The 22,096-nt window shown below is 55.8% G+C and overlaps 5 protein-coding genes and 1 non-coding gene across 6 annotated transcripts; 2 read left to right on the forward strand and 4 right to left on the reverse strand.

The window, feature by feature from the left end:
- Positions 1-94: 94 nt before the first annotated feature.
- Positions 95-4,251, reverse strand: MFIFM68171_07432 (Coatomer subunit alpha; the record flags this gene model as incomplete). Its single annotated transcript, XM_071062852.1, has 10 exons — positions 95-337; positions 394-1,502; positions 1,552-2,885; positions 2,936-3,153; positions 3,207-3,445; positions 3,516-3,623; positions 3,674-3,866; positions 3,920-4,046; positions 4,115-4,164; positions 4,231-4,251. 10 exons carry the CDS (start codon positions 4,249-4,251, stop codon positions 95-97), a joined length of 3,642 nt encoding a protein of 1,213 aa, XP_070918953.1.
- An 801-nt stretch (positions 4,252-5,052) lies between these two features.
- KRE5 (killer toxin resistant protein) lies at positions 5,053-9,624 on the forward strand (the record flags this gene model as incomplete). Its single annotated transcript, XM_071062853.1, has 2 exons — positions 5,053-5,201; positions 5,253-9,624. 2 exons carry the CDS (start codon positions 5,053-5,055, stop codon positions 9,622-9,624), a joined length of 4,521 nt encoding a protein of 1,506 aa, XP_070918954.1.
- A 213-nt stretch (positions 9,625-9,837) lies between these two features.
- Positions 9,838-12,823, reverse strand: RAD54 (DNA-dependent ATPase protein rad54; the record flags this gene model as incomplete). Its single annotated transcript, XM_071062854.1, has 2 exons — positions 9,838-12,303; positions 12,821-12,823. The coding sequence occupies 2 exons, from the start codon at positions 12,821-12,823 to the stop codon at positions 9,838-9,840; spliced, it is 2,469 nt and encodes an 822-aa protein (XP_070918955.1).
- Positions 12,824-14,956: 2,133 nt separating this feature from the next.
- MFIFM68171_07435 (Solute carrier family 25 member 45) lies at positions 14,957-16,099 on the forward strand (the record flags this gene model as incomplete). Its single annotated transcript, XM_071062855.1, has 1 exon — positions 14,957-16,099. One exon carries the CDS (start codon positions 14,957-14,959, stop codon positions 16,097-16,099), a length of 1,143 nt encoding a protein of 380 aa, XP_070918956.1.
- A 2,058-nt stretch (positions 16,100-18,157) lies between these two features.
- On the reverse strand, positions 18,158-20,656 carry MFIFM68171_07436 (NYN domain-containing protein; the record flags this gene model as incomplete). Its single annotated transcript, XM_071062856.1, has 1 exon — positions 18,158-20,656. One exon carries the CDS (start codon positions 20,654-20,656, stop codon positions 18,158-18,160), a length of 2,499 nt encoding a protein of 832 aa, XP_070918957.1.
- Positions 20,657-21,670: 1,014 nt separating this feature from the next.
- MFIFM68171_t130 lies at positions 21,671-21,741 on the reverse strand. Its single transcript has one exon. It is a non-coding gene; the product is annotated as a tRNA-Gly (tRNA).
- Positions 21,742-22,096: the final 355 nt, after the last annotated feature.

Genomic DNA, 22,096 nt, shown 5'->3' on the forward strand with positions numbered 1-22,096 from the left:
CCGCTCCGTAAAAGCCCCTCCACCCAGATTGTTTGGCGGTCCCCTGAATCCCACGGGGCCGCCGGCGTAAAACATAATTATAGATCACCCATGCTTAAGCAAACAGCTTCAACCCGCTGCCGTGCTTGCCGACCTCGCAGACCTCGCACACGGTGCACACGGTGCCCTTGTACTTCGTGTGGTACTTGGACCCGTCAAACGCGCACTCCTCGTACGCAGTGCCGCTGTAGATGGGCGTGTGGCTGGCGGCGCAGATCTCAAACTCGGCAAACTGGTCAAACTCGGTCTCTACCGCGTCATTCGGGTTGCGCTCGCACTGAGCCTTTGTTTTCCGAGCCTAAGATTCACAGTCAGCTTTCCACCCCCTAGAGTTCACCATAGATGAAAACTTACGCTGGCCAGGATCTTCTCCATTTCTCCGTTTGCCAATATCCTGTTGGCAAAACTCAAGGCCGAGTTGTAGTTCTTGCTGCGCATTGCCAAATTCATAGCGCTTAGTAGGGCGAGTTGCCGGTGCTGCACCTCAATCTTGGGAATAGTAAAGTAGGCCGACAGTTCCAGACTCCGCTTCAGGAGCTGAGGGTTCTTGCTAACGGCGTCAGGTGCGCCGAGCGCTCTCCGGCCGAGCTCGATTGCGATGGCGGCAGCGTACTCGCTTGCCGAAGCGATCAGCTTCTTGGCCTCTGCCACCTCGCTCTCACTGCTCACGGCGTTGACCAGCAAGGCGTGCAGAATACCCTTAAAGATCTTAAGGCTATCCTCTAGCTTGTTGGCCTTCATGGTATCATAGCCGCGTTGCAAGTCATTCGCAGCAAGGGTTTCCAAATCCCTGGGAATGATGGGCAGGACTTTCCTGGGGTCTGACTCCTCAACTGTCCGGCGGACGTAGTTAACCAGAGATGGCAGACCAACAGATGCCGGAAGGTACGTCTTGGATGCCTGGTAGATCTCCAAGAACCGCGGCTTAAGAGGCGCAAAGTTCACGGCACCGACTTGTCGGTTGAGGAGTTGCATCGCCGTGTCGAAGGATCCGCCGGCAACATGGTCAGCAGCCAAGGGTGAGTTACGCGCCCACAAGTCCGCCTCACTGCTGCCCGCACCGCCAGCATCGGCGCTCTCCACGTTGACAAAGCCCTCTTCGACTTCGGCAACAATGTCCTCACCCATGTCCCAGCCGGCAGCGTCCTCGTCTTCCTCGGCTTCCGCAAGGCCATCCTGCTTGACGGCGCCATCTTCACCTGCCTCCAGCCCATTGGCTGCCGGCTCATCTTCTAATGACAGGCCCTCGACCTGGCCAAGGAGGGCTTTCTCAAAGAAAGATTGTGACGTAGCCTTGGTCGGCCAGTTGACCTTGTAGGTCGGTACTACCGGCTTCGGAGGGGTGAGCGGCTCACCAAATGTGGGGAGGGTGAGCTGGTCTTCCGTGAGACCCGTGGCCTCAAGAATCGACTGGCATTCCTCCTCCAGCCCGTTGGACTTGGCCGTCATGTATGCCAAGGGATCTGAACTGTCAGTCACGTCTGGGAACAGGGGGGTTGTGGAGTCTCTTACATAGGTCAATCTCCTTGAACATCTGGATCCGGTCCTCAACCTCGCCCAAATAAAGAGCGTTCTGAAACCTCGAGGTAAAGTCTCCGCGGTGCTCGGCAATCTTGGCCATCCTAGATAGTTTTCCATTGTCTCCGGTTGTGAGGTAGAGGAACGAGAGCTTGTCGAAATGCTTGAGCTTCTGGTAGCACATCTCAACGATGGTATGGTTGCCATGAGCCAACGCCTCGGTGCTTAGTCTCGTCCAGAGCTTGGGGCGGTCGAGCTGCTTTGCCATCTCGACTGCGACCTCCAGGTTCCCGCACTCAATCGCAAGCTCGAATCGAGTTGTGGGGTCCTGCACGAACTGGAGCGCAATCTCTGGGTAGCCCTTCTTTTGCAGGTACGCAATGATTGACTGACCGACCAGACTGGAGTTCTGGATGATGTGGAGCATTTCCTCGTAGTTCCTCTTGACCAGGGCAAGCTTGAAGCGGTACTCGGTGGGGTCGATCTGCAGAATCCTAGGCTTCGCGGCACGATCAAGGCAGTAGACGTTGCGGCCCTTGACGCGGACGAGATACACCGTCTGATCGAGGGTTCGAACAATACCGTTATCGCCATTGAGAAGGGTGTACTTGACATGGTTCAGCGTCGAGTACAGCAGGACGCCAGCGTCGTCCCAGGTGGCGCTCTTGATCCTGATCGTCTCGTGCAGCGTGCTGACTTGCTCTAGCGCCTTGGTTACGATCGTCACATTGTGTTTGCTGAGCAGCGCCGCGTAGAGGCCGTCATTGGACCAAACAACATACTTGACACCGTTGACGGCAAGCTCTGCGGTCGTCTTCTTTTGTTGGATGTCGTAGAGGTGCACAGCTGTCGGAGTGATGATGAGGAGGTTCCCTGTGCCGCCGAAGTAGATATCGCTCGTCCCAATAGGGGGCTTGAATGACCGAGTCGTGTTGTTGGTCAAGTCCTTGATATCAACCGTCTGTGTTGACGTATTCAGGACGGCAAAACGGTTACGAGCTACAAAGATGGCCGAGTTGCCCTGGCCGCGCTTCGATTCGGTAGGCTCAATCGCACCAGAGCCGTCACGGGGAAGGTTGACCAACTCATATGTGCCGCCATCTGCCGGGGAAGTGACTAAAACGGAACGCTCAGCAGGGTTGTAGGATACGGTCCGTGGCGGCACCCAGGGGCTGCCGAGTTTCTTGAGAGACAGCAATGTCGGGGACTCGACATTCTTCTGGAAGTCGTACGACTTGACACACTTGTCCTTCGTGATGTAGAACAGTGAGTTTTGGTAAACGGCTGAGGCAGGTCTCTCGCGCTCAAGCTTGAACACCATGACACCGCTGATTCGAGTTAGCAGCCTGCGCTGAGTGCAAGATACGAATTCACGCACTTATCGTGACCAGCAGCAAAGAGATTGATCTCTGGATGGGCTGCTATGACCCAGAACCGGTCGTTCTCGCGCTTAAACGTGTGCACAGCGGTCCGCTTGTTCAGGTCCCAGACCCTGATCGTCTTGTCTTCGCCCGCAGAGATAATGAGATCCTGGTGGGGGTGGAACAGACAGCCGCTGGCATTCTGGAAGTGGCCACGGCAAGTATCTACCTCCCACTGCATTATGTTAGCGTAAGCCCGTCGCTCCAGGCAGAGATGCGGGCACATACAGCCTTAGTTTCGCTCATGCGCCACAGCTTGATGAGCCGGTCATCTCCCGCCGAGACGATGAGTGGCATCGTAGGATGGAAAGCGACCCAGTTAACACCCCTGTCGTGACCTTCGAGTACGAACTTGACAACGGCATCTGTGTTGCCGAACATATCGGTCTGGTTCGCATTGGCGCGGGAAACTTGGTCTTCGAACGACATGGACGTCGGGGCGGAATGCTTCTTGCGCAGGCCAGAGACTAGATGTTGTTAGTTATAACCGCGCCTACCAAGCGCGCGTTGTCAAACACCGGATAAGACGCCACGTACTGTCCCAAACACGAACGGACTGGTCGAGCGAAGCCGAAACAACCAAATCCTCCTTGGGGTGGAACTGGGCGCACATAGCGTAGTGGTTGTGGCCCGTCATTGTGCAGACTGTTTCCCGGTCAGCACCGATCTGTACCTAGCTGCCACGGTAGTCTTACGCAGGGAGCGATTCTGCCAATTCCATATCCGAATCGTCTGGTCGTCACTAGCGCTGACAATCCAGGGGAGCTCGTGGTGGAAGAAGACGGTCCGGATATAGTCGAGGTGCCCGTTCAGCGTGAAGAGGCACCGCCGGGTCTGGTACGACCAAACCTTGATCTTGTAATCATCACCGCCCGAAACGAAGAGGGGCTGCCACGGCGTCAGCAAGCTTCCATACCTCAGCCCGCCCGTCTCGACCTCACCTGCGTCTTGTGGAAATCGACACCGCGAACAGGGCCATCGTGCTCTTCGAATCGGTCAATCAGAGTTCCCATGCGGTAATCCCAAAGCTGGATCGTGGAGGAGTGGAGAGAGACGAGGATCCATGGTCTATTTAGGAGGGTCAGCGTCGAACGAGATGGTGGGGGGGGGGGGGGGGAGCTCAGGCAGCTGCGAACCGTGTAGGGTGGAATGCGATGCCCTTAGCGCGCGACGACTTGGACTCGAACTGTGCCGACGGGTCAGCGCGAGTTGGCGCATTTCATCGAGAATACATGATCACAAAGCGACGGACCTTGGTGAGCATTCCCGACATGTTGGCTGATGGGGGAGACCGAGGCCTGGGCTCCCGGCATCAACTGGGGATCGGGACGCTTTCGAAAGACAAAGTGGTGGATTCGGGCCGCAGGGAAGACTCTGGCAGTGAACAGCAGCCGGGTGTGTCGCGGCGTGGTTACTTTTCTAATGTGAGGAATCGGGGCCGGCTGCTGAGGTCCATCGGCCTGGTCAATCAAATCATAGGGAACCGTGGCATCTCAATGAAAGTGTGGGTTCGCTACAACTGCAGGGAACCAAGCGAGCCTCAGGCACCAAATCGCACCTTTAATTTTCCGGACCCACCGAAGCTCCCGTCATGTCCCGCCATTGTGCACCAGCCACAGCCCCTCCTACGCTAATGTTCTCCACTGACGTCTTGCATGTGTGTCTGGGCGCCCTGTTAGCTCCAGACGCGCTAAACCATATTGGTTGAGCTGTTCTCAGCGATGTGTTCAGAAGCGGACGCCCTGAACGTTGGAGGCTCTCCAACTCACGCTGAATAACCCCACCAACTCGCCGTCAATGAACAGAACGCCCAACGGGAATTGAGGCTACCTGGTGTGTAGTGTTATTTCTCCCACCAAAATACTAGGCCTACCATACGATTCCATTCGAAAACCTGGGTTTGTACGGAAGCTGCATCGGCAGCCGTGTCTGCTGCGTCCTGCCACGGTGGCATTAAGCCGCGGCCCATGTCCGCCAAAGCCGCTGTTTGACAATCTATCGCCACTCCTCCGCTGGCGACCATTGACGATCTGGGTTTCACTGTAAAGAGCCCCCCTGGGCTGCTGTAAGCATCATGATTCGACTCTCTCAGCTGCCGTGGAGTCTCGCGGCGGCGATTCTCGCAGCGACATGTCTTTCCTCGACACCCGTCGCAGCATCGCCGTCGGTCAACGTCGCGCTGAAGGCGGCATTCCCCTCTCCGCCCTACCTGGTTGAGTTGCTGTAGGTAGCCTCTCGTCGCCAATTGCGGGCCTAGGCTCACAGGGTTCCCAGTGAAACAGCTGCCGCGGATAATACGACAGCCTACTTCGCTCTACTAGACCGCATCTCGAAGGGCCACTTTGCCGAGGCCAAGACCGACAAGGCGCTCTACGAAAGATTCGTCGAGGTCTTACGAGATGACGGACACATGGGTGCGGAGGCGCTGTCGACCTTCAAGCTGGCTCTCTCGATGCGGACCGCAGCGCCTCGGGTCGAAGCACACTATCAGTACTACGAAACGGCGGTGGAACCTTCACTACGCGGTGCTCAGGATGGATGCGGACAGTGGTTCCTTGTCGGTGGAAAGCAATACTGCACTCCGTCCCTTGATGCAGCGCACGGGGAGGTGGAGCAGAGCTCACAGGAACGGACACTGCCATTTGACCGCAAGTTTGGCACTGGACCCCGGGATATCGTTCTATATGCCGATATTACGTCGCAGAATTTCCGTGCCTACCATGAGACCGCCATGGAAATCGCCCGGAAAGGAGAGGGGTCGTACCGCGTCAGATACAGAAGAAGCAGTGCGCATCCAAACGAACCCCTCACCGTCAGTGGCTACGGCGTTGAACTTGCTCTAAAACGGACTGACTATATTGTCATCGATGATCGAGATACAGGCGCCGGTAAGGCGCCGGGAGACGAGGCGCAGAAGCCTATCGGCTCTTCCGAGGTGGTCCTGGATGAAGAGGAGGAGATCTCAGATATCAAGCCCCTCGAAAAGTCTGAGCTGGCGTCGCTCGGCATGAAAGTCGCATCTTTTATCATGCAGAGCGAGTCGCCGTTTGAGACTCTGCTCAAACTCACTCAGGATTTTCCCAAGTACTCGACATCTCTCGATGCCCACAACGTCTCAGCTGAGTTCGATGCCGAGCATCGAGGGAACCGGGTGATGCTGGTACCCGAGGGGATGAACGTCTTGTGGATGAACGGCGTTCAATTAATAGATCGCCAGATCCAACCGTTCGGCTTGGTGGACCTGCTCACGCGTGAGCGGAAGCTGATCAATGGAGTTCTGGACCTGGGTCTCACCGGGCAGCAGGCTATTTCGCTTCTAGGCCACGAAAAGGTAGCCCAAGCAAAGTCAGGCGAAGACGAGCCTCGCAGGTTTGACTGGCGTGATCAGACCGAAGAGGGCCGTGTCATCATCTGGCTCAATAATCTTGAGAAAGATAAGCGGTACGAGGACTTCTCTCCAAGTATATGGTCGTTGCTTCAGCATTTTGGCCATGGGCTGCCGCAAATCCGGAAGGACATCTTCAACCTGGTCGTCCCCGTGGACTTCACCAAAGCTGAGGATATCAAGCTCATCACGACACAGCTCTTGGCCTTCATGAAGCGGTTAATCCCGGTTCGGTTTGGGTTGGTTCCGCTTACTCCGACAGGAGAGGCCATTGACCAAGCCAAGGTCGTCTACCATCTTCTCGAAAACTACGGTCTGGCGGCCACAGCATTTTACTTAGAAAAGTCGCTCGAGCTCAAGAAGACTGCCAAGGCCGACGAAGGCATCTTCAAACAAGCGATCCAGGACCGAGCGCTACGACCCGAATCTACTCCGCTACCATTCAACGATATCTTCACCTCTGAAGAGCACGAGAAGCAGATCCATCTCACGAAGTGCTGGGTGGAGCGCCTGCGTGCCGATGGCGAGGTGCCGACGCTATTCTTCGACGGCTTCGCAATCCCCCGGGACGACAACTGGCTCAAGGCCATGAACCAGAGGCTCATGATGGATCTGCAGACTATCCAGCAAGCTGCATATTTCGGCATGGTCAATGATGACACATGGATCCCTGGCTACTTTCTTGAGAACTCTATCGCCCGGCGCAACACCTTCATCTTCCCCGAAGACTCAAAGCAACTTACTGTGCTCAATGTAAACAAACTGTACACGGAGCATCATGACGTCCTCGGCAACATTCCTGTAATCGAGGCGGACAAGGAATCAACCAAGGAAGACTGGGCTGCCTTGACTGTCATTGCGGATCTGGGCAGCATTGAAGGGCAGAAGCTGCTCTTCTATGCCATTCAATTCCGTCAAGAACGGCCCGGTGTCCGGTTGGACATTGTACACAACCCCAAGGATTTGTCGCGCTCGCCATCGCAGATCAATGCGCGCATCAAGACACAGGAAGGCAGTCTGGCCACTATCAGCCGTCTTCTTGATTTGGAAACCATCTTGGAAGGCGGCGAAGCTGAGGCTGACCCTGCCTTTGATGCTGCACTTGCCAACTTCATCGCCAGTGCCAACCTGAAGGCTGGTGATAATACACTGATGCTCAACGGCCGCGTTGTCGGCCCAATTCTGTCAGCCGATGACTTTAAGAAAGAGGACTTTGAGCAGTTCCTCGAAGCTGAGCGCACGAGCCGGATTCTGCCCGTCTACAAGGCCATTGAGGACCTTGGCCTCGCTGACAAGGTGTCAGGTCCGTTGGATGCAGCCGGGTTGACATCCGTCACCGCTCTCTCCAGCATCTCGGATCTCCCGCAAGGCATTTTTGACTCGGCGCCGTCGATCAGAATTGCGGCGTACAAGGAGTGGAACTCGACATACACGTCATTCCAAGTCGGCGATGCCTCAACTGCCACCATCTTCTTCGTCGCTGCCATCAACCCCGCCAGCGAGGTTGGCCAGAAGTGGGCTGCTGTACTGAAAGTGCTCTCGGAGCTAGAAGGCGTCCATCTCCAAGTCTTCCTCAATCCGGCTGACGGACTCGGGGAGCTTCCTGTGAAGCGGTTCTACCGCTACGTTCTTGAGTCATCACCGAGTTTTGACGAGAACGGCAAGGTTAAGGCTCTCTCAGCGAACTTTGAAAGAGTACCGCCAGACACTCTATTTGTTGCCGGTATGGATGTGCCGCCCGCCTGGCTTGTAACCTCCAAAGTCTCAGTTGATGATCTGGATAACCTCCGCATCAAGGATATCAAAGCCAAACGAGGCACGGATCAAATTGAGGCTGTCTACGAATTGGAGAACATCTTGATTGAAGGCCACTCACGCGAGCTGCCGACCGGACAACCTCCTCGAGGCGTGCAGCTTGTCCTAGCTACCGAGAAAGACTCGCATTTTGCCGACACTATCATCATGTCCAACCTCGGTTTCTTCCAGTTCAAGGCTAACCCAGGTGTCTACAACATCCGGCTCAAGGAAGGCCGGAGTTCAGACATCTACACCATAGAGAGCGTCGGTGCTCGGGGCTGGGCACCCGTCCCGGGTGACGAGACCACCGAGATCGCGCTCATGGGCTTCCAGGGCACGACCCTCTACCCCCGCCTTAGACGCAAGCCCGGAATGGAGGAGGAAGACGTCCTGGAAGAGGCCAAGGCCGAGACCACGGGCAGCGGCGCCATGGATTTTGTCTCCAAGGGCCTCAAATTCGCCGAGGGGATCCTCGGCCGTGGCAACAAGCCCGCAGAAACAAAGTCCCTCTCCGACACGGAACACGCCGAAATCAACATCTTCTCGGTCGCCAGTGGCCACCTCTACGAGCGCATGCTCAACATCATGATGGTCTCGGTCATGCGTCACACCAACCACACGGTCAAGTTCTGGTTCATCGAGCAGTTCCTCTCGCCCTCGTTCAAGGACTTTATCCCGACCATGGCGGCCGAGTACGGGTTCAAGTACGAAATGGTCGCGTACAAGTGGCCGCACTGGCTACGCCAGCAAAAAGAAAAACAGCGCGAGATCTGGGGCTACAAGATCCTCTTCCTCGACGTCCTCTTCCCCCTGTCCCTCGACAAAGTCATCTTTGTCGACGCCGACCAGATCGTGCGTACAGACATGTACGACCTGGTGCAACTCGACCTCGAGGGCGCGCCCTACGGTTTCACCCCGATGTGTGATTCCCGTACCGAGATGGAAGGCTTCCGCTTCTGGAAGACGGGGTACTGGGCCAACTACCTCAAGGGGAAGCCTTACCACATCAGCGCGCTGTACGTGGTGGACCTGGCGCGCTTCAGGGAGCTGGCCGCCGGCGACCGGCTGCGGCAGCAGTACCACGCCCTGTCGGCCGACCCGCAGTCGCTGGCGAACCTGGACCAGGACTTGCCGAACCACATGCAGTTCCAGATCCCGATCCACAGCCTGCCGCAGGAGTGGCTGTGGTGCGAGACGTGGTGCAGCGACGAGACGCTGGCGGACGCGCGCACGATTGACTTGTGCAATAACCCGCAGACCAAGGAGCCCAAGCTGGATCGGGCGCGGAGGCAGGTGCCTGAGTGGACGGAGTATGATGAGGAGATTGCGGCGTTGGCGAAGAGGCGGAGGGAACAACAACAACAGCAGCAGGGGTCGGCGGAGACAGTACAGAAGAACACCAAGAGTAGGAGGCTTGATGAAGGCGAGGCTGCTGAGACGGGACATGTTATTGACGAGCTGTAATCGTGTTTATACATTGGTTCTATCCTCCAGCCATATCTACATAGAGGGAGAGCTTCGGCAGAATTGGATTTATTCGGTCCTGATCAAGCAAGTGTGCATGCGTGTGCCATCTATCGTCTCATTCATTCGCGCTGTCTATCACTACCGCATGTGATTCGCCAACTCCCCGAGCAATGCAGCAAAACCCAAGCAACACACCCCCATCCCCCCTCTTCAATGCGAGATATACTGAAACACGGCGCTCACTTCAGCCTCCCCGCTCTCCTGCTTCAGCAGGTGATCCTGAATCCCCTTCAATCCCTCATTCACAAAGTGATTCCACGTGCTCGTATCGCCGTACAGCATGGCCTGGGCCTTGATGTGCTGCTTCCCGTCGGGGCGGCAGCGCTTGCACTTGAAGGTGTCGTGGGTGTCGCTCGTGGTGTCGGGGCGGTACTGGAAGAGCTCGCGCAGGCTGTCGAGGCTGAAGTGGCGCTCGACGTCCTCGGCCGAGTCGACGACGCACGAGCTCAGGCTCTGCTTGTGGCTCTGGCGCTGGAAGATCTTCTCCTCGATGGTGCCCGTGGCGATGAAGCGGTAGACGAAGCAGTCCTTCTTCTGGCCGTCGCGCCACACGCGCGCGAGCGCCTGCTGGTCCGCCGCCGGGTTCCAGTCCGGGTCGAACAGCACGAGCCGGTTGGCGCCGATCAGGTTGAGGCCGCAGCCGCCCGCCTTGCTCGAGAGGAGGAAGACGAACTCGTCGCCGTCCGGGTTGTTGAACCGGTCGACGAGCTTCTGCCGCTTGTTGACCGCCATCGTGCCGTCCAGGCGGAGGCAGCCGTACCCGCGCGAGCGGCAGAGGCGCTCAAAGATGTCGAGCGTCGACGTGTAGTTGCTGATGAGGACGATCTTGTCCGTCGTGTCGGCGCGGATGCGCGCGAGCATGCGGTCGAGGACCTGCATCTTGCCCGAGTACCACGGCTTGATCTCGCGGTCGCGGCCGCGGGCCTCTTTGGGAACGTAATCCTCGGGCCAGTACTGCTCGCAGCCCGGCAGGTCGGCTGAGAGGTCTAGGAGGTCGGGGTGGTTGCAGAGCTTCTTGAGGATGCCGATGGCTTTCAGTGGCTGGGAGCCCTTGCCGCGGAGCAACGCTTGGATGTCGGGGGAGGTGATGAAGTAGTTATAAAGCGCGAGCTGGAAGGGCGCCAGGTTGCAGAAGACGACGTGCTCGTACTTGACGGGGAGATACTTGGATAGGATGTCGTTTGTTCGTCGGATGATGAACTTGTTGACGATGGCGAGCAGCTCCGCGAGGCACTCGTCGCCGCGTTGCCGCTCGGCCTCGGTCGCATCTGCGTCACGGCCGCGGAGGATGGGGAGTTCAAAACGTTTGCGGAATTCCAAGCGGCTTCCGAGAAGATCGGGATTGGCGAAGCTGATGAGGGCAAAGTATTCTGACAGATCGTTCTGGATCGGTGTGCCCGACAAGATAACGCGCCGAGACACGTTCAAGTTATTCAGGGCGCTAAAGGTCTGGCTGTCTCCGTTCTTGAGGCGGTGTCCCTCGTCGCAGAGCATCAGGCCAATCGGTGTGTTCTTGAGCTCTTCGACGTTAAGCCGGAGGGTCTCGTACGAGACGATGATGACGGGCCGCGTGACGGCCCGCCCAGACGCAATGGCCCACTGACGAAGCTGCCGAGTCAGCTCTTCCTTTGACGCCTTGCCGTCGATAGCGAAAGGCGTGATCGCGTCGGCGCCCAGCCATTTTGTCAGCTCGTTTGCCCAATTCCGTACCAGACTTGACGGACAAGCCACGATGGCTTTCTGAATCGTGGTCTTGCCTGCCTCAGGGGACTGCTTGAGGAGGGTCCAAAGGAGGGTGATACATTGCAGCGTCTTTCCGAGACCCATTTCGTCGGCCATGATGCAGCCGTTTGCCTTTTCGTCAATCATACCCGTTACACACTTGTACATAAACTTCACACCCTCAATCTGATGTGGGCGAAGCACCTTGGCGAGCTTTGGGTCGATAACAACCGGAACCCTCGGATGCTCGCCCACCACCTTTTTCTTGAGCCCCAGAATCTCAGCAAGGCTCTTGTGCATCAGAGGCGCGTCGAGCTTTGACGCCGGCTCCGGCTCCTTGGCTGCTTCGTCCGGCTTCGGTGTCTCCTTGGGCTTGTCATCTATCGTCGGGTCATAGAGCACAATGGCAAACTCGCCGCTCGGATCGTGCAACGGTTTCGGCACAAACACGGCTCCCTGTCTTAACCCCAGCGTGGGAGGCGGCCGGTTTGGATTGTACGCGGCATTGTTCTTGTTGACAAACGGGACGGAAAAGGCCTTCCGGAACACCTTGTCCTTGTCCTTGACCTGGAAGACGGGGAACTTGTTCGCATCCCGATTAGCCAGCGCGAGGCGGTCGGCATTTGTGTAGGGCTTATCAGCGTCTGGCTCCCCGTCGGCACCCCTGTAGTCGATCTTCCTCCGCTTTCTCGCAGGGCGATCAGCTGCCACAGTACGCGTCGCCGCGCCGGGGCATTTGAACGGTTTGTGCAGACGGTCAATTGACTGCGGCGTGGGAAATCGGCTCCGAGAAACGAGGTTCTCCTTGTTGAAGGCCGGTGCGGTTGGCGTTGAAGCCGTCCTGGCGGTGCCCGAGTCAGTCGCGTGGCCCAGCGATAATGCCGACAAGCTGTACTCACATGATTATAGACTGATGTGAACCACAAGGAGGCCGCTCTCCTCGCGCAATGCCGCCTTAGAACCTATGGCGCAGATGCGGACGAAAATTTGGGCAGTTCTGGTCTCAACACCAAATTTGGAGAGGGCGAGTTTGCAATGTTGACTTCTGGCTTGGGACGCGCCAGGCAGACGCGCCTTTGCCACGATGTCAGATGACCATGCCAAGTCACATGTGCACGGACCACTATGCGTGTAAGTCCAGGCTATATTACCTCAATTGGGAAGCAACTAACTAGAACGTCAACAACGAATTGATTCTCTGATGCAAAGGGAAACACCAAGTTCTGGCCACGTCATGGACAAAAATCTTCTCAATATGGTTACATGGTATTATCACAGATTTTGCGCATCCAGAGTAGAAGTAACAAAGAATCCTCAATCCAATTCCTGTACTGCATGAATTCCCGGCTCCATCATCCGCAGTCCGCGGATCGTGATGACACCGATGTGCAAATATTTAGGATCCACTAACCATTTGTGACAAGATAGCTTCGGTAATATATCTCAGGTGTCCAGCCAGACTGAAAAGGCGGAAATTCGTATATTGGTCAGTGGTTGTGCTGCAAGCACCGCCACACCGGGCCCCATCAACCTAGCATTTAACGATTTAACGATTTAACGATTTAAACCTATTATGCAGTAATTACCATGTTACATGAGTCAAAAGATAAAATATTAGGTTCGAGAAATCAGAGGCTTGAAGTCCCTAAGCTCATCTATGGCTGTAAAAGTACGCTCGTCAGCAGCAGGCCGGTCTGCAATGGATAGTTGTAGGCTTCTTCCCTTGAGTTGAGATGTAGGAGATAATAGGACCCGTTTAAGTTAAGTATCCCAAATTATCATCAAAGAAAAGCAATTAGGCAAGCCACCTAGGCAGCGCGTTTGATATTACGAAGGCAGCCAAACCACATGCCCCTCCGTGCTGCGTTCTTTCTTGCTCGCTCCCCCGGTCCCAATTTTCATCCCAACCCGAACGTGATTCTCTCTGCTCATCAGTGATTTAAATCCGCACACACTGAAGTAAAAATGATCAATATTTCTGGATTTTTCAGTTTAATCAGCCTGCCCCACGTCCCATCTATAAATTATCGCTCCCTTCCCTCCTCCTCCTCTTTTCTTCTTGCCTCCAGCAACCCACGAACTCCCCTCGAAGTGCGACTTTACCAATGACGTAGGTAAGCTGCCATTTCCAAGCAATCGACATATTTTCCATCTTGCATTTAGTCTTCGTCTCCCGTTTCCATCTTGTCTTGCAGCCAGTCTCGCATCGTCCCACTTGATTTTCGCTTCATCTATCGCTTTCCCGAAGTCGCTAACTTTACTCCCATGTTCAGCAGCCTTACCGACGGCACCCAAGTCGACGACATTACCGAATCGACGGCACCCGACTTGACGGCACCCGACTCGACGACATTACCGAATCGACGGCACCCGGCTCGACGACACTACCGAATCGACGGCACCCGACTCGACGACACTACCGAATCGACCGAATCAATCGCTCCGACCTCCGCAACGCGACAAGCATTGCCAACGCGATTTGAAGAGATCGCACGCCGTACCTCACACTTAGCAGAGTGATACTCAGACCGTGTTTCCCTTCTCCCCTCATCGCCTCGGCAGTGTTCTGTCTTCGTGCAGGCCTGCTCGTGGATTCACACCAGGGGGTTAAAGAGGGGTTCTCCTGCCGAGATTTGGGTTGGGCGCAAGGACGTCACGCCACCCTCACTCCCCTTCCTCCCTGTCGTTATCACATTCCCCACACCCCTCCACCGAGCTCGCCGACAGTCGCAGACAAACCGCGTTTGGCGCGGGGCGTTGACCCTGTCTGGCAGAGTCTCATTGCCCCAAACAGATTCCTTCCTCACATCATTGCATCATCGGTCCCTGGACTTCTCAGCCCGGCTCCGGCCGTGGTCTGCGAAAGGTCAAGCTCTTGCTATTATGCAGCCACCCATTCTGCCCGGTCCCCGAACCCGAGAATGTATTTGAATCCCGGACCGCAGGCTCAGTGGAAGGGGGTAGGCGGCTCGCATCGCACCCAGCGGCCGTCCGTCTAATTTATGCGGGGTACTGGTGATCGAGGCTTCGGGACCCTCGTGAAACCATCCCCGAGTGTGTGCCGGCGTGCCATCTCTTCCTATCGTTGTTGCAGTCGCCGAAGGTTCGTGTATTGTGTGTAATTGGTCTTTTGTGCTGACAACTAGGACACAATTGATCCCTTCACAATTTTTTTTTTTTTCTTTTTCATTACATGCTTGGGCTTTGCTCGGGCTGTGAGGAAGAAGCGCACGTGTCCATCACAAGACGTCAAAATAGGACCTTGCGATCCCCGGTGCCGCTTCTCCACAGCCGAGGCTTGGCAGGGACCATGCCCGGTACCCCGCCATCACCCCGCCAAAAACGGCGCAGATCGGTACCTTTGCCTGGACCGAACCCGGCGCAAGTACGGCATCTCCGTGCCCCCACGGCCGATCAAAGCGTCAATTCTATGATTCCTGAACAACGTCAACCACGACAGGACGTAGGAGCGGACCTCGGCATCTCCATCCGACCGCCTACCCAACCAAAGGTCCAAACCCTCAATCCCGGCCCTCCCCTGAAAAGAATGTCCGCCGACTTCTGGGCCGGCTACATATCCGGCGCAGCTGGAATCATAATCGGCAACCCGCTGGACGTGCTCAAAGTCCGCCTCCAAGCCGGCCCATCCTCCACCCCCTACCCCAACCCCAACCCCACACCCACCAATCCCTCTCCAGCAACAGCCACCGCCGCCACGGTCTCAGCCAGAACAGGCCGCATCTTCCTCGTCGGCACCGCAGCCCCGGTCCTCGGCTACGGCGCCCTCAACGCCCTCCTCTTCGTCTCGTACAACCGCACCGAGGCCTTCCTCAACAGCAGCTTTCCTTCCGCCCCCACCCCCAACCCCACCACCGGAGGGAGCGCTAGCAGCAACACCACCAGCAGCAACCTCTGCACCACCTGGCTCGCCGGCGCCGTAGGCGGCCTCGCCACCTGGGCCGTGTCCACGCCCACCGAGCTGGTCAAGTGCCGCGCCCAGCTGCAGCGGGAGCCTCGCGCCCCGTCTTCCGGGAATCCTGTTCGAGGAGCAGCATCATCATCTTCGTCGTCACTCTCGTTATCGTCATGGGGGATTGCCAAGCAAGTGTGGAAGGCGCAGGGTGTCCGGGGGCTGTACTTTGGCGGGGGGGTGACGGCGCTGCGGGACAGTATAGGGTACGGGTTCTATTTCTGGGGGTATGAGCTTGCGAGCCGGTGGATGGCGGGCTTCGGCTTTGGCGGCGGCGGCGGCTCTGGTGGTGATGGTGGTGTTAGTGGTGGTGTTAGTGGTGGTGTTAGTGGTGGTCGGGGAGGAGAGGGTGTGCTCGGCACGGAAGCAGCCAAGGTGTTGCTGTGCGGTGGGCTGGCGGGGATCGTGACCTGGGCGAGTATCTTCCCGCTGGATGTCATCAAGACGAAAGTGCAGACGCAGGGTGTGGATATGGGAAGTGGGGCGCTGGCACCGTTGCTGGGCGAGGGCAGACAGGGTAGGAGGAGACTGGGTGCTTGGGAGGTGGCCAAGGAGACGTACAAGGAAGGCGGAGTCCGGCCGTTCTTCAGGGGACTGACGGTTTGTAGCGTCAGGGCGTTTATCGTGAATGCCGTGCAGTGGGCTGTGTATGAGTGGATTATGATGGAGCTGGGGCAGGGATGTCACAGGCAGAAATGCGGCTTGGTTCTGGATAGATAGATGTCAATAGACGACAGATAGATGTGGGATAAGGCATAAATAGAGGAGTTGGGATACTCCCACAGGCTGGCATTTCCTATAACTCATCAGTTATCAGGTTGAAGTCTCAGGGTGTTATGCTCTCGAATAATTCACACCAGTGACATCAGTTCATTGCTATACCATTACTTAGACTCAGCACATGAACTGCTGCATCATCACAGATGCCGAAGTCTCGGAAATAATTTCTACCGTTGCCAAGTACACCATGCCTTATGCCGATATGCCTGTATCATACTATCATGTCCCATTCCGTCCCTCTAATAAATACTTATCATTGCATCACCCTTCTTCACCGTCGTCAGATGCATCCTCTCTCACCTATCCTCATCATCATTTCATGTCGTAAGCAGAAACCGACTCTGCCATGCCCAACGCCAAACCACACCCAATCGAAATGAAATGAAGAAGCATTTCTTATCCACAAGTCAGCCAGTTATCCATCCATCCATCTGTGCCGCGTCCATGAGACACGAACAGGCAGCGATGATAACAAGACGGTAACCCATAGACGAAAAAATGAAGAGTGCCTATCCCATCCCGTCATGTCATGTCCCGTTCTTGATTGGGTGACTGCGCGTGTCATATCGCGTCACGCTAATGTCAAATATACGCCCCTCATCCTCCTCTTCCTCCAATCCTATCCTCCATCGTCGCTTCAAGAGAAGACAGTTTGAATGGGGGATCGAGATGTGAAAGAACAAGGAGAACCTCGCCACGCCACGACAAACAACCGCACCATGCGCCAGAAAGCGAAGCGAAAAAAAAAAAAAAAAAAGCCACAAATCACAGCCCAAAGAGTAGAACGAAAATCATAAGATACGAGAGTACCAGGGAGAAAAAGAAAAACCAGAGACCAGAAAACAGCAGAAGGCCGTATGATCGAATGCAGGGGGGTATCTCTCCCAATCCCACCAGACGCCACTCCCAATGCCGTGACCCACCATGCCATGTATGCCACGTCACCGTGTTATGCATCCCCCAAGTGACCATGCCATTCCCACCGTCTGTCCATGTATCTATGTATGCATGTCGCTCATAGGATTTCGTATTCCGTATCCACATACGGCCAGAGAAGGAGGACAGAGAGAGCCCAAGAAGGAGGGGACAAGGGACCAAGAAAGCGCATTCAACAGAGAAACGCAGATCCGCTCGCCCCATTCCCTCCTCAGAATTAGGCCCACCATCTGTTCACTCACCAGTCCACCCATGTAGTTTCTTCGTTGCAGATGGATCCCGAAGAGGGAAAAAAAAAAAACCCCAGTGGTCGTCATTATCGTAATTCATCATCATCGTTGATAATTGGTTGGTTGTTTTCTTTGTCTATCCTTTTCGCCTCGCACCTTGTTGTCAAAGTGACTCAAAACACGAGGTCGTTGGATTGAATCAGCGTTGAGTCGCATCCTGCCTTGCCTGATCATGAAACAGACGGACTTTGCAAAAGAGCAGCTTGCTTGTTTGGACCTGCCGATAGATCGATTGGATCGGATTGGCGTTGCGGAGCCGGAGTCAAATCGGGTCACCATAATTGTCAGTTGTTGTGCTGGTTTGTCGAGAGAAACCAGTAATGGGAACGAGTGTGGCGGGAGCACCTTGTGCAGGTTGCAAAAACTCCCAGAGCGCAATCTAAGTGCGGTGTGGTTCGTGAACCAAGTGTTGAGTGCCGTTGTGTTGGCGCTGGATACGCTAAAATGATGCCGTTGATGTAGTCGTAAAGTGGAATGAGCGTAGTATCTCAGAAAAGAGACTCAGAAAAGAAAAGTTCGGTCATGTAGATTCCCATCGATGGAGTGATACGTGGCGCAGGTAGTTGGCGAGGAGAGTCCCTCGTCCAGGACAGCTGCATCAGATCATGTCGAAGATGGTAGGAAGCTTTAACCTTGACCGGGGAAGAAATCGAAGGGTGCGGGATATCGTCAAAATGGTACACTGCTGCCACGACGCATGGCAGGACGAGAAAAGCCGGACTAGGCGGGCTCCAGATTGTTCGTTGCGACGTGTTGCTGTTGAGGAGGAAGACTACTGCTCCAGCGACTCGATGGTCATGTCAAAAAGCTCCTCGCAAAACTCGTCGAGCTCAACGATCTTGAACTGGTGTTGCCACTTCTCGGCGAATTCGGGCTCGCGCCAGGCTGAAGAGATGTTGCGGCGCCAGCCGTACAGCTCAATGTGCCAGCCAAGGGCAAGCACGCGCTCGATATTCTTCTTGAAACCATCAGAGTACTCGGCAGACGCCGCATCTCCAGTGGCAAGAACCATGGTGCCAGGATTGGGAGTATCCATAGCGCTCTGCAAGATCTTGAGATGGAGCAGTTCGTCGACTCCCTGCTCCCCCTGCTTCATCGGCTGCAAATAGGCGTCGTCGCCCGACGTGTCCGGCCCCGAAGCGGGAGATTCGGGCTCGCGGGCTCCGTTCTTCGACTTGCGCTTACGCGACGGCGAAGCAGGCTTGAGAACACGCTGCAGAATGTTCATCTCGTACTTTAGATCCCGAGCTTGGAGCATGTACTCGGGCCACTTCTTGACGTGGGTGTTGCTCAGAGAACCAGCAACAATTCTCTTGGTGACATTTCGGTCCCTGGTGAGAATCGTGTCAAAGTTCTTGAACGAGAACGCAGGCGCGACGACCCGCCTCTTCTCCGGTATACCGCGGTGCTCCTTCATGCTATTGTAGAAGCCAATGGTGATGTTGGAGAGATCTACAAAGATGTGGATCGGCTCGCGCGCAACCGATCCGTAGACGCGATCGGACCGCAGACGGGTATCCTCTAACTTCAGATCGCGGATCTTGTGACGTATGTAACGCTCCTTCCCCAGCTTGGTGGTCCAGTACTTGGGGATAAGCTGATCATTGCGCGGCTTGTACGAGACGTCATAGCAAGTGAATCCTGTCCACGGCTGGTCTTTCGCCACGGGATATTTGGGCGTCTTCGGCTCCGGTGTGAAGACGGGCGCGGATGCGTCAGGTGCGCCGTTATGTCCGCTGAAGGGGTCGGGCACGTAACCGACAGACTGAGCCGCAGAATTCATTCCATCTGTGGCAAAGGGAATCGTGGCATACGCCGGATTGACGGCATTGAACGCATTGGCCCTCATGCTCGCATTGGCCGCAGCGCTGGCAGCAAGCATGGCACTAGCGCCGGGGAGAGCGAAGAAAGCCTGGCGGAGACCAGCGCCAAGGTGGCCTCCCGAGGCCTGATCGTGAAGATCGAAGAAGCGTGCAGCTGGGGTAGGGGTTGAAACAGCGGCTTCACCGCCTCGGAGTCCAAGCTCTTCGGTAATACCAAAGGAAAGCAAACCGGCCCCGCCGTCCGCATCGTCTATGAAGCTATCCACAGACTCAAACTCTGGGGAAGACAAGACCTCATCAAAGGAATAGGTCGGGCTGCCCGAGTCGACAGAGCCCACAGTGGTCTCGCTGCCGTAATCGGGAGTTGCCGCATGCGGAGAGGGACACTTGATGCCAGGCTGCGGCCGCGGCGTGGCTTGGCTCCCCTGGGAGTTGGGATAGGGGCAATCGAACTTGGGAAAGGGATGATCAAAGACCTTGGCCGTTGGTCTCACTGTAGGTGTCCTGTTGAACTGGATATCGTCGAGCGTGATGCTGGCTTGCTTGGGTGTGCTAACTGAAATCTCGTTACCCAGAGTCGCCAGCCTCTTTGTAGGCGTCCAGCGAGACTGGGTGTCGTCGGGCGTGATGTTAGCCTGTTTGAGAGTGGTTATTGCAGTCTCATCACCCGCGGTTGTCGATCTCTCTGCCGGCATCCTGTTGAATTGAATATCATCGAGTGCGATGCTGGCTTCTTTGGGCATGGTGACCGGAGCTTTGTCAGGTGTGATGCTGGCTTGCTTGGGCGTGCCGACCGGCGTCTCGTCACACTTAGGCACCGATCTCTTGGTCGGCGTTCGGTTGAACTGGATGTCGTCGAGGGTGATGCTGGTTTGCTTGGGCGTGCCCACTGGAGTCTCGTCGTCCACGGCTATCAATCTCTCGAGTCTCGCCGCCTTCCAGCGGGCCAGAACTTTCTGGCCTGCCGAAACAAGAACGTCACTGGCCGCTTGCTCAGCGATCTTTTCAGCTGTTTCCCCGTCGAAGCCTCGGATGATGGCATCAGAAAGCTTCAGGGCGGAAACGGCTTGCGACTCGTCCTGCGCATCGTCGACTTCGCAGAGCAGTTCGTAGTTTCTTGCTTCCGAACGAACATAGTTGGCAGAGCGCATCATGGCAACAACATCTGGATCAAGGTCTATGGAGTCGGTTTGGTCCGACAGCTCAGTAGACACTCCATCTTCAACCGTCTCAAGCTTCACGGTGTTGTTTGGGCCTTGACGCAGCCGGAACTGGTGAGCGGCGCCCGAAAAGAGAGTGGTCTGGTCATTGTTGGATAACTGTGAAAGGTGATACGAATGAACGGGTGCACGAAGGCCAAAGTTGCGTGACCACTTCGCGAGGAGGTCAAAGTCGGCTCCGAGGTGGCGGCCGTCGCGCTCGCGGCGGCCAAAGTAACTGGTCGACATTTTACGATTCGCGCATCAATGGGGTTCCGGAGAGATGGCGATTTCGACGCGGATGGAGATACGGTGGTTTGACGGGTTTGATTGCAAGAGGCGGTGTTGGGGGTGCGAAACGTGTGCGATGATTGCGGTTGAAGATGGGGAGAGAAGGGTCGTGGCGTTCCCTGGTTGGGTGCGGAGGAAAGCGGGAAGGCGAGTTCAAAATCGTGGGGTAGGGTTTGTGGCGCGCGGTTCGAGGGGAGGAAACATGGCTTTGGCGGTTGCGATGGTATGCGAGAAATCGTGCGTGAAGCGGGAGGGAAGACGCCCTTGGCGATGGGCAAGCTGGAAAGCGAGCTTCTGGGATCAGAAAGTCGGCAGCGATGGAAACCCAAAGTTGATGACTCGAGGAGAAAGTGGGGCACCCAGCTGGTGTGGTGGCTGCTTGACAGCCTGATGGGGGTGTTTGGCGGGGAAGGAACCCCATCAATCACAAGTGGAAGAGCCGCAGAAGATCCTTACCCAATGCGATCACATCTTGGCAAAAGATCGCATCGCGTTGCAAAGAACCAACTTCAATTCAGTCACAATCGTATATTATCAGGTAGAAGCTTTGGAGTTGTATACTTGGTCAGGTGGATGACCAGATGCCGGTGTCGTTCTCCTTTGGCCTACAGACTTCCGAGTTTGGCGGAGACACAGTCATTCACTGGCGCCACTGTCGGGCTGTCTGTCATACCGGGAGCTACACTGTCACCCAAGCAACCCACGACCCGACCGGCTGGGTCGTGCCGCTCCTCGACGCCGATGGGGAGCAGTAGCAGAAGGTTCAAGTTCCCCAAGTTGGATGCAAGCAGGGACACGGGAAGAATTCGGGGCACAGATAGCCTCGGTTTATAACCTACCACCACCGTTTCAGCACGCCCACATTAAAAAAAAAAAAAAAAAAAAAATCTCAATGAAAACAAATCCTGATCCGACAATCTTGCGCCTCGGCCATCCGTACACCATCGAGTAGCACAAAGCACAGCGCAAAAATGCGTCAGCCGCGAATCGAACGCGGGGCCCATCGATGGCAACGATGGATTTTACCACTAAACCACTGACGCTGCTTCATTTTGCCTGAATGAGTACTGGTGATGAAGAGTATCTACGTTTTTGTGCCGAGGCTTGGTGTGGGTCTTGGGGTGGAAGCAGGGGCTGAGTTGTCTGCAGCTTTGGCGGAGGAAGTTGACAAACACTAAGAGTCATACGTCTATTGCGCTAGAAAACTCATATCGTTAAAGGCATTGATTGATGGGCATACTTTCAATGACAAGTCTGAAGATGTGGGGAAGAGGCAGGTGCCCGCCTGCTCATCCCGCAGCTACCGACCTAGGTTCGCATCGCTCGAGGAGATGTTATCAAGGGGGCTTTATCATGGTGGGATCGGCAATGCTAGGCGCGTAGACTTCATTGGCCACC

Source organism: Madurella fahalii (assembly GCF_045866475.1).
Source record: "Madurella fahalii IFM 68171 DNA, scaffold_4, whole genome shotgun sequence".
NCBI lineage: Eukaryota > Fungi > Ascomycota > Sordariomycetes > Sordariales > Madurella > Madurella fahalii.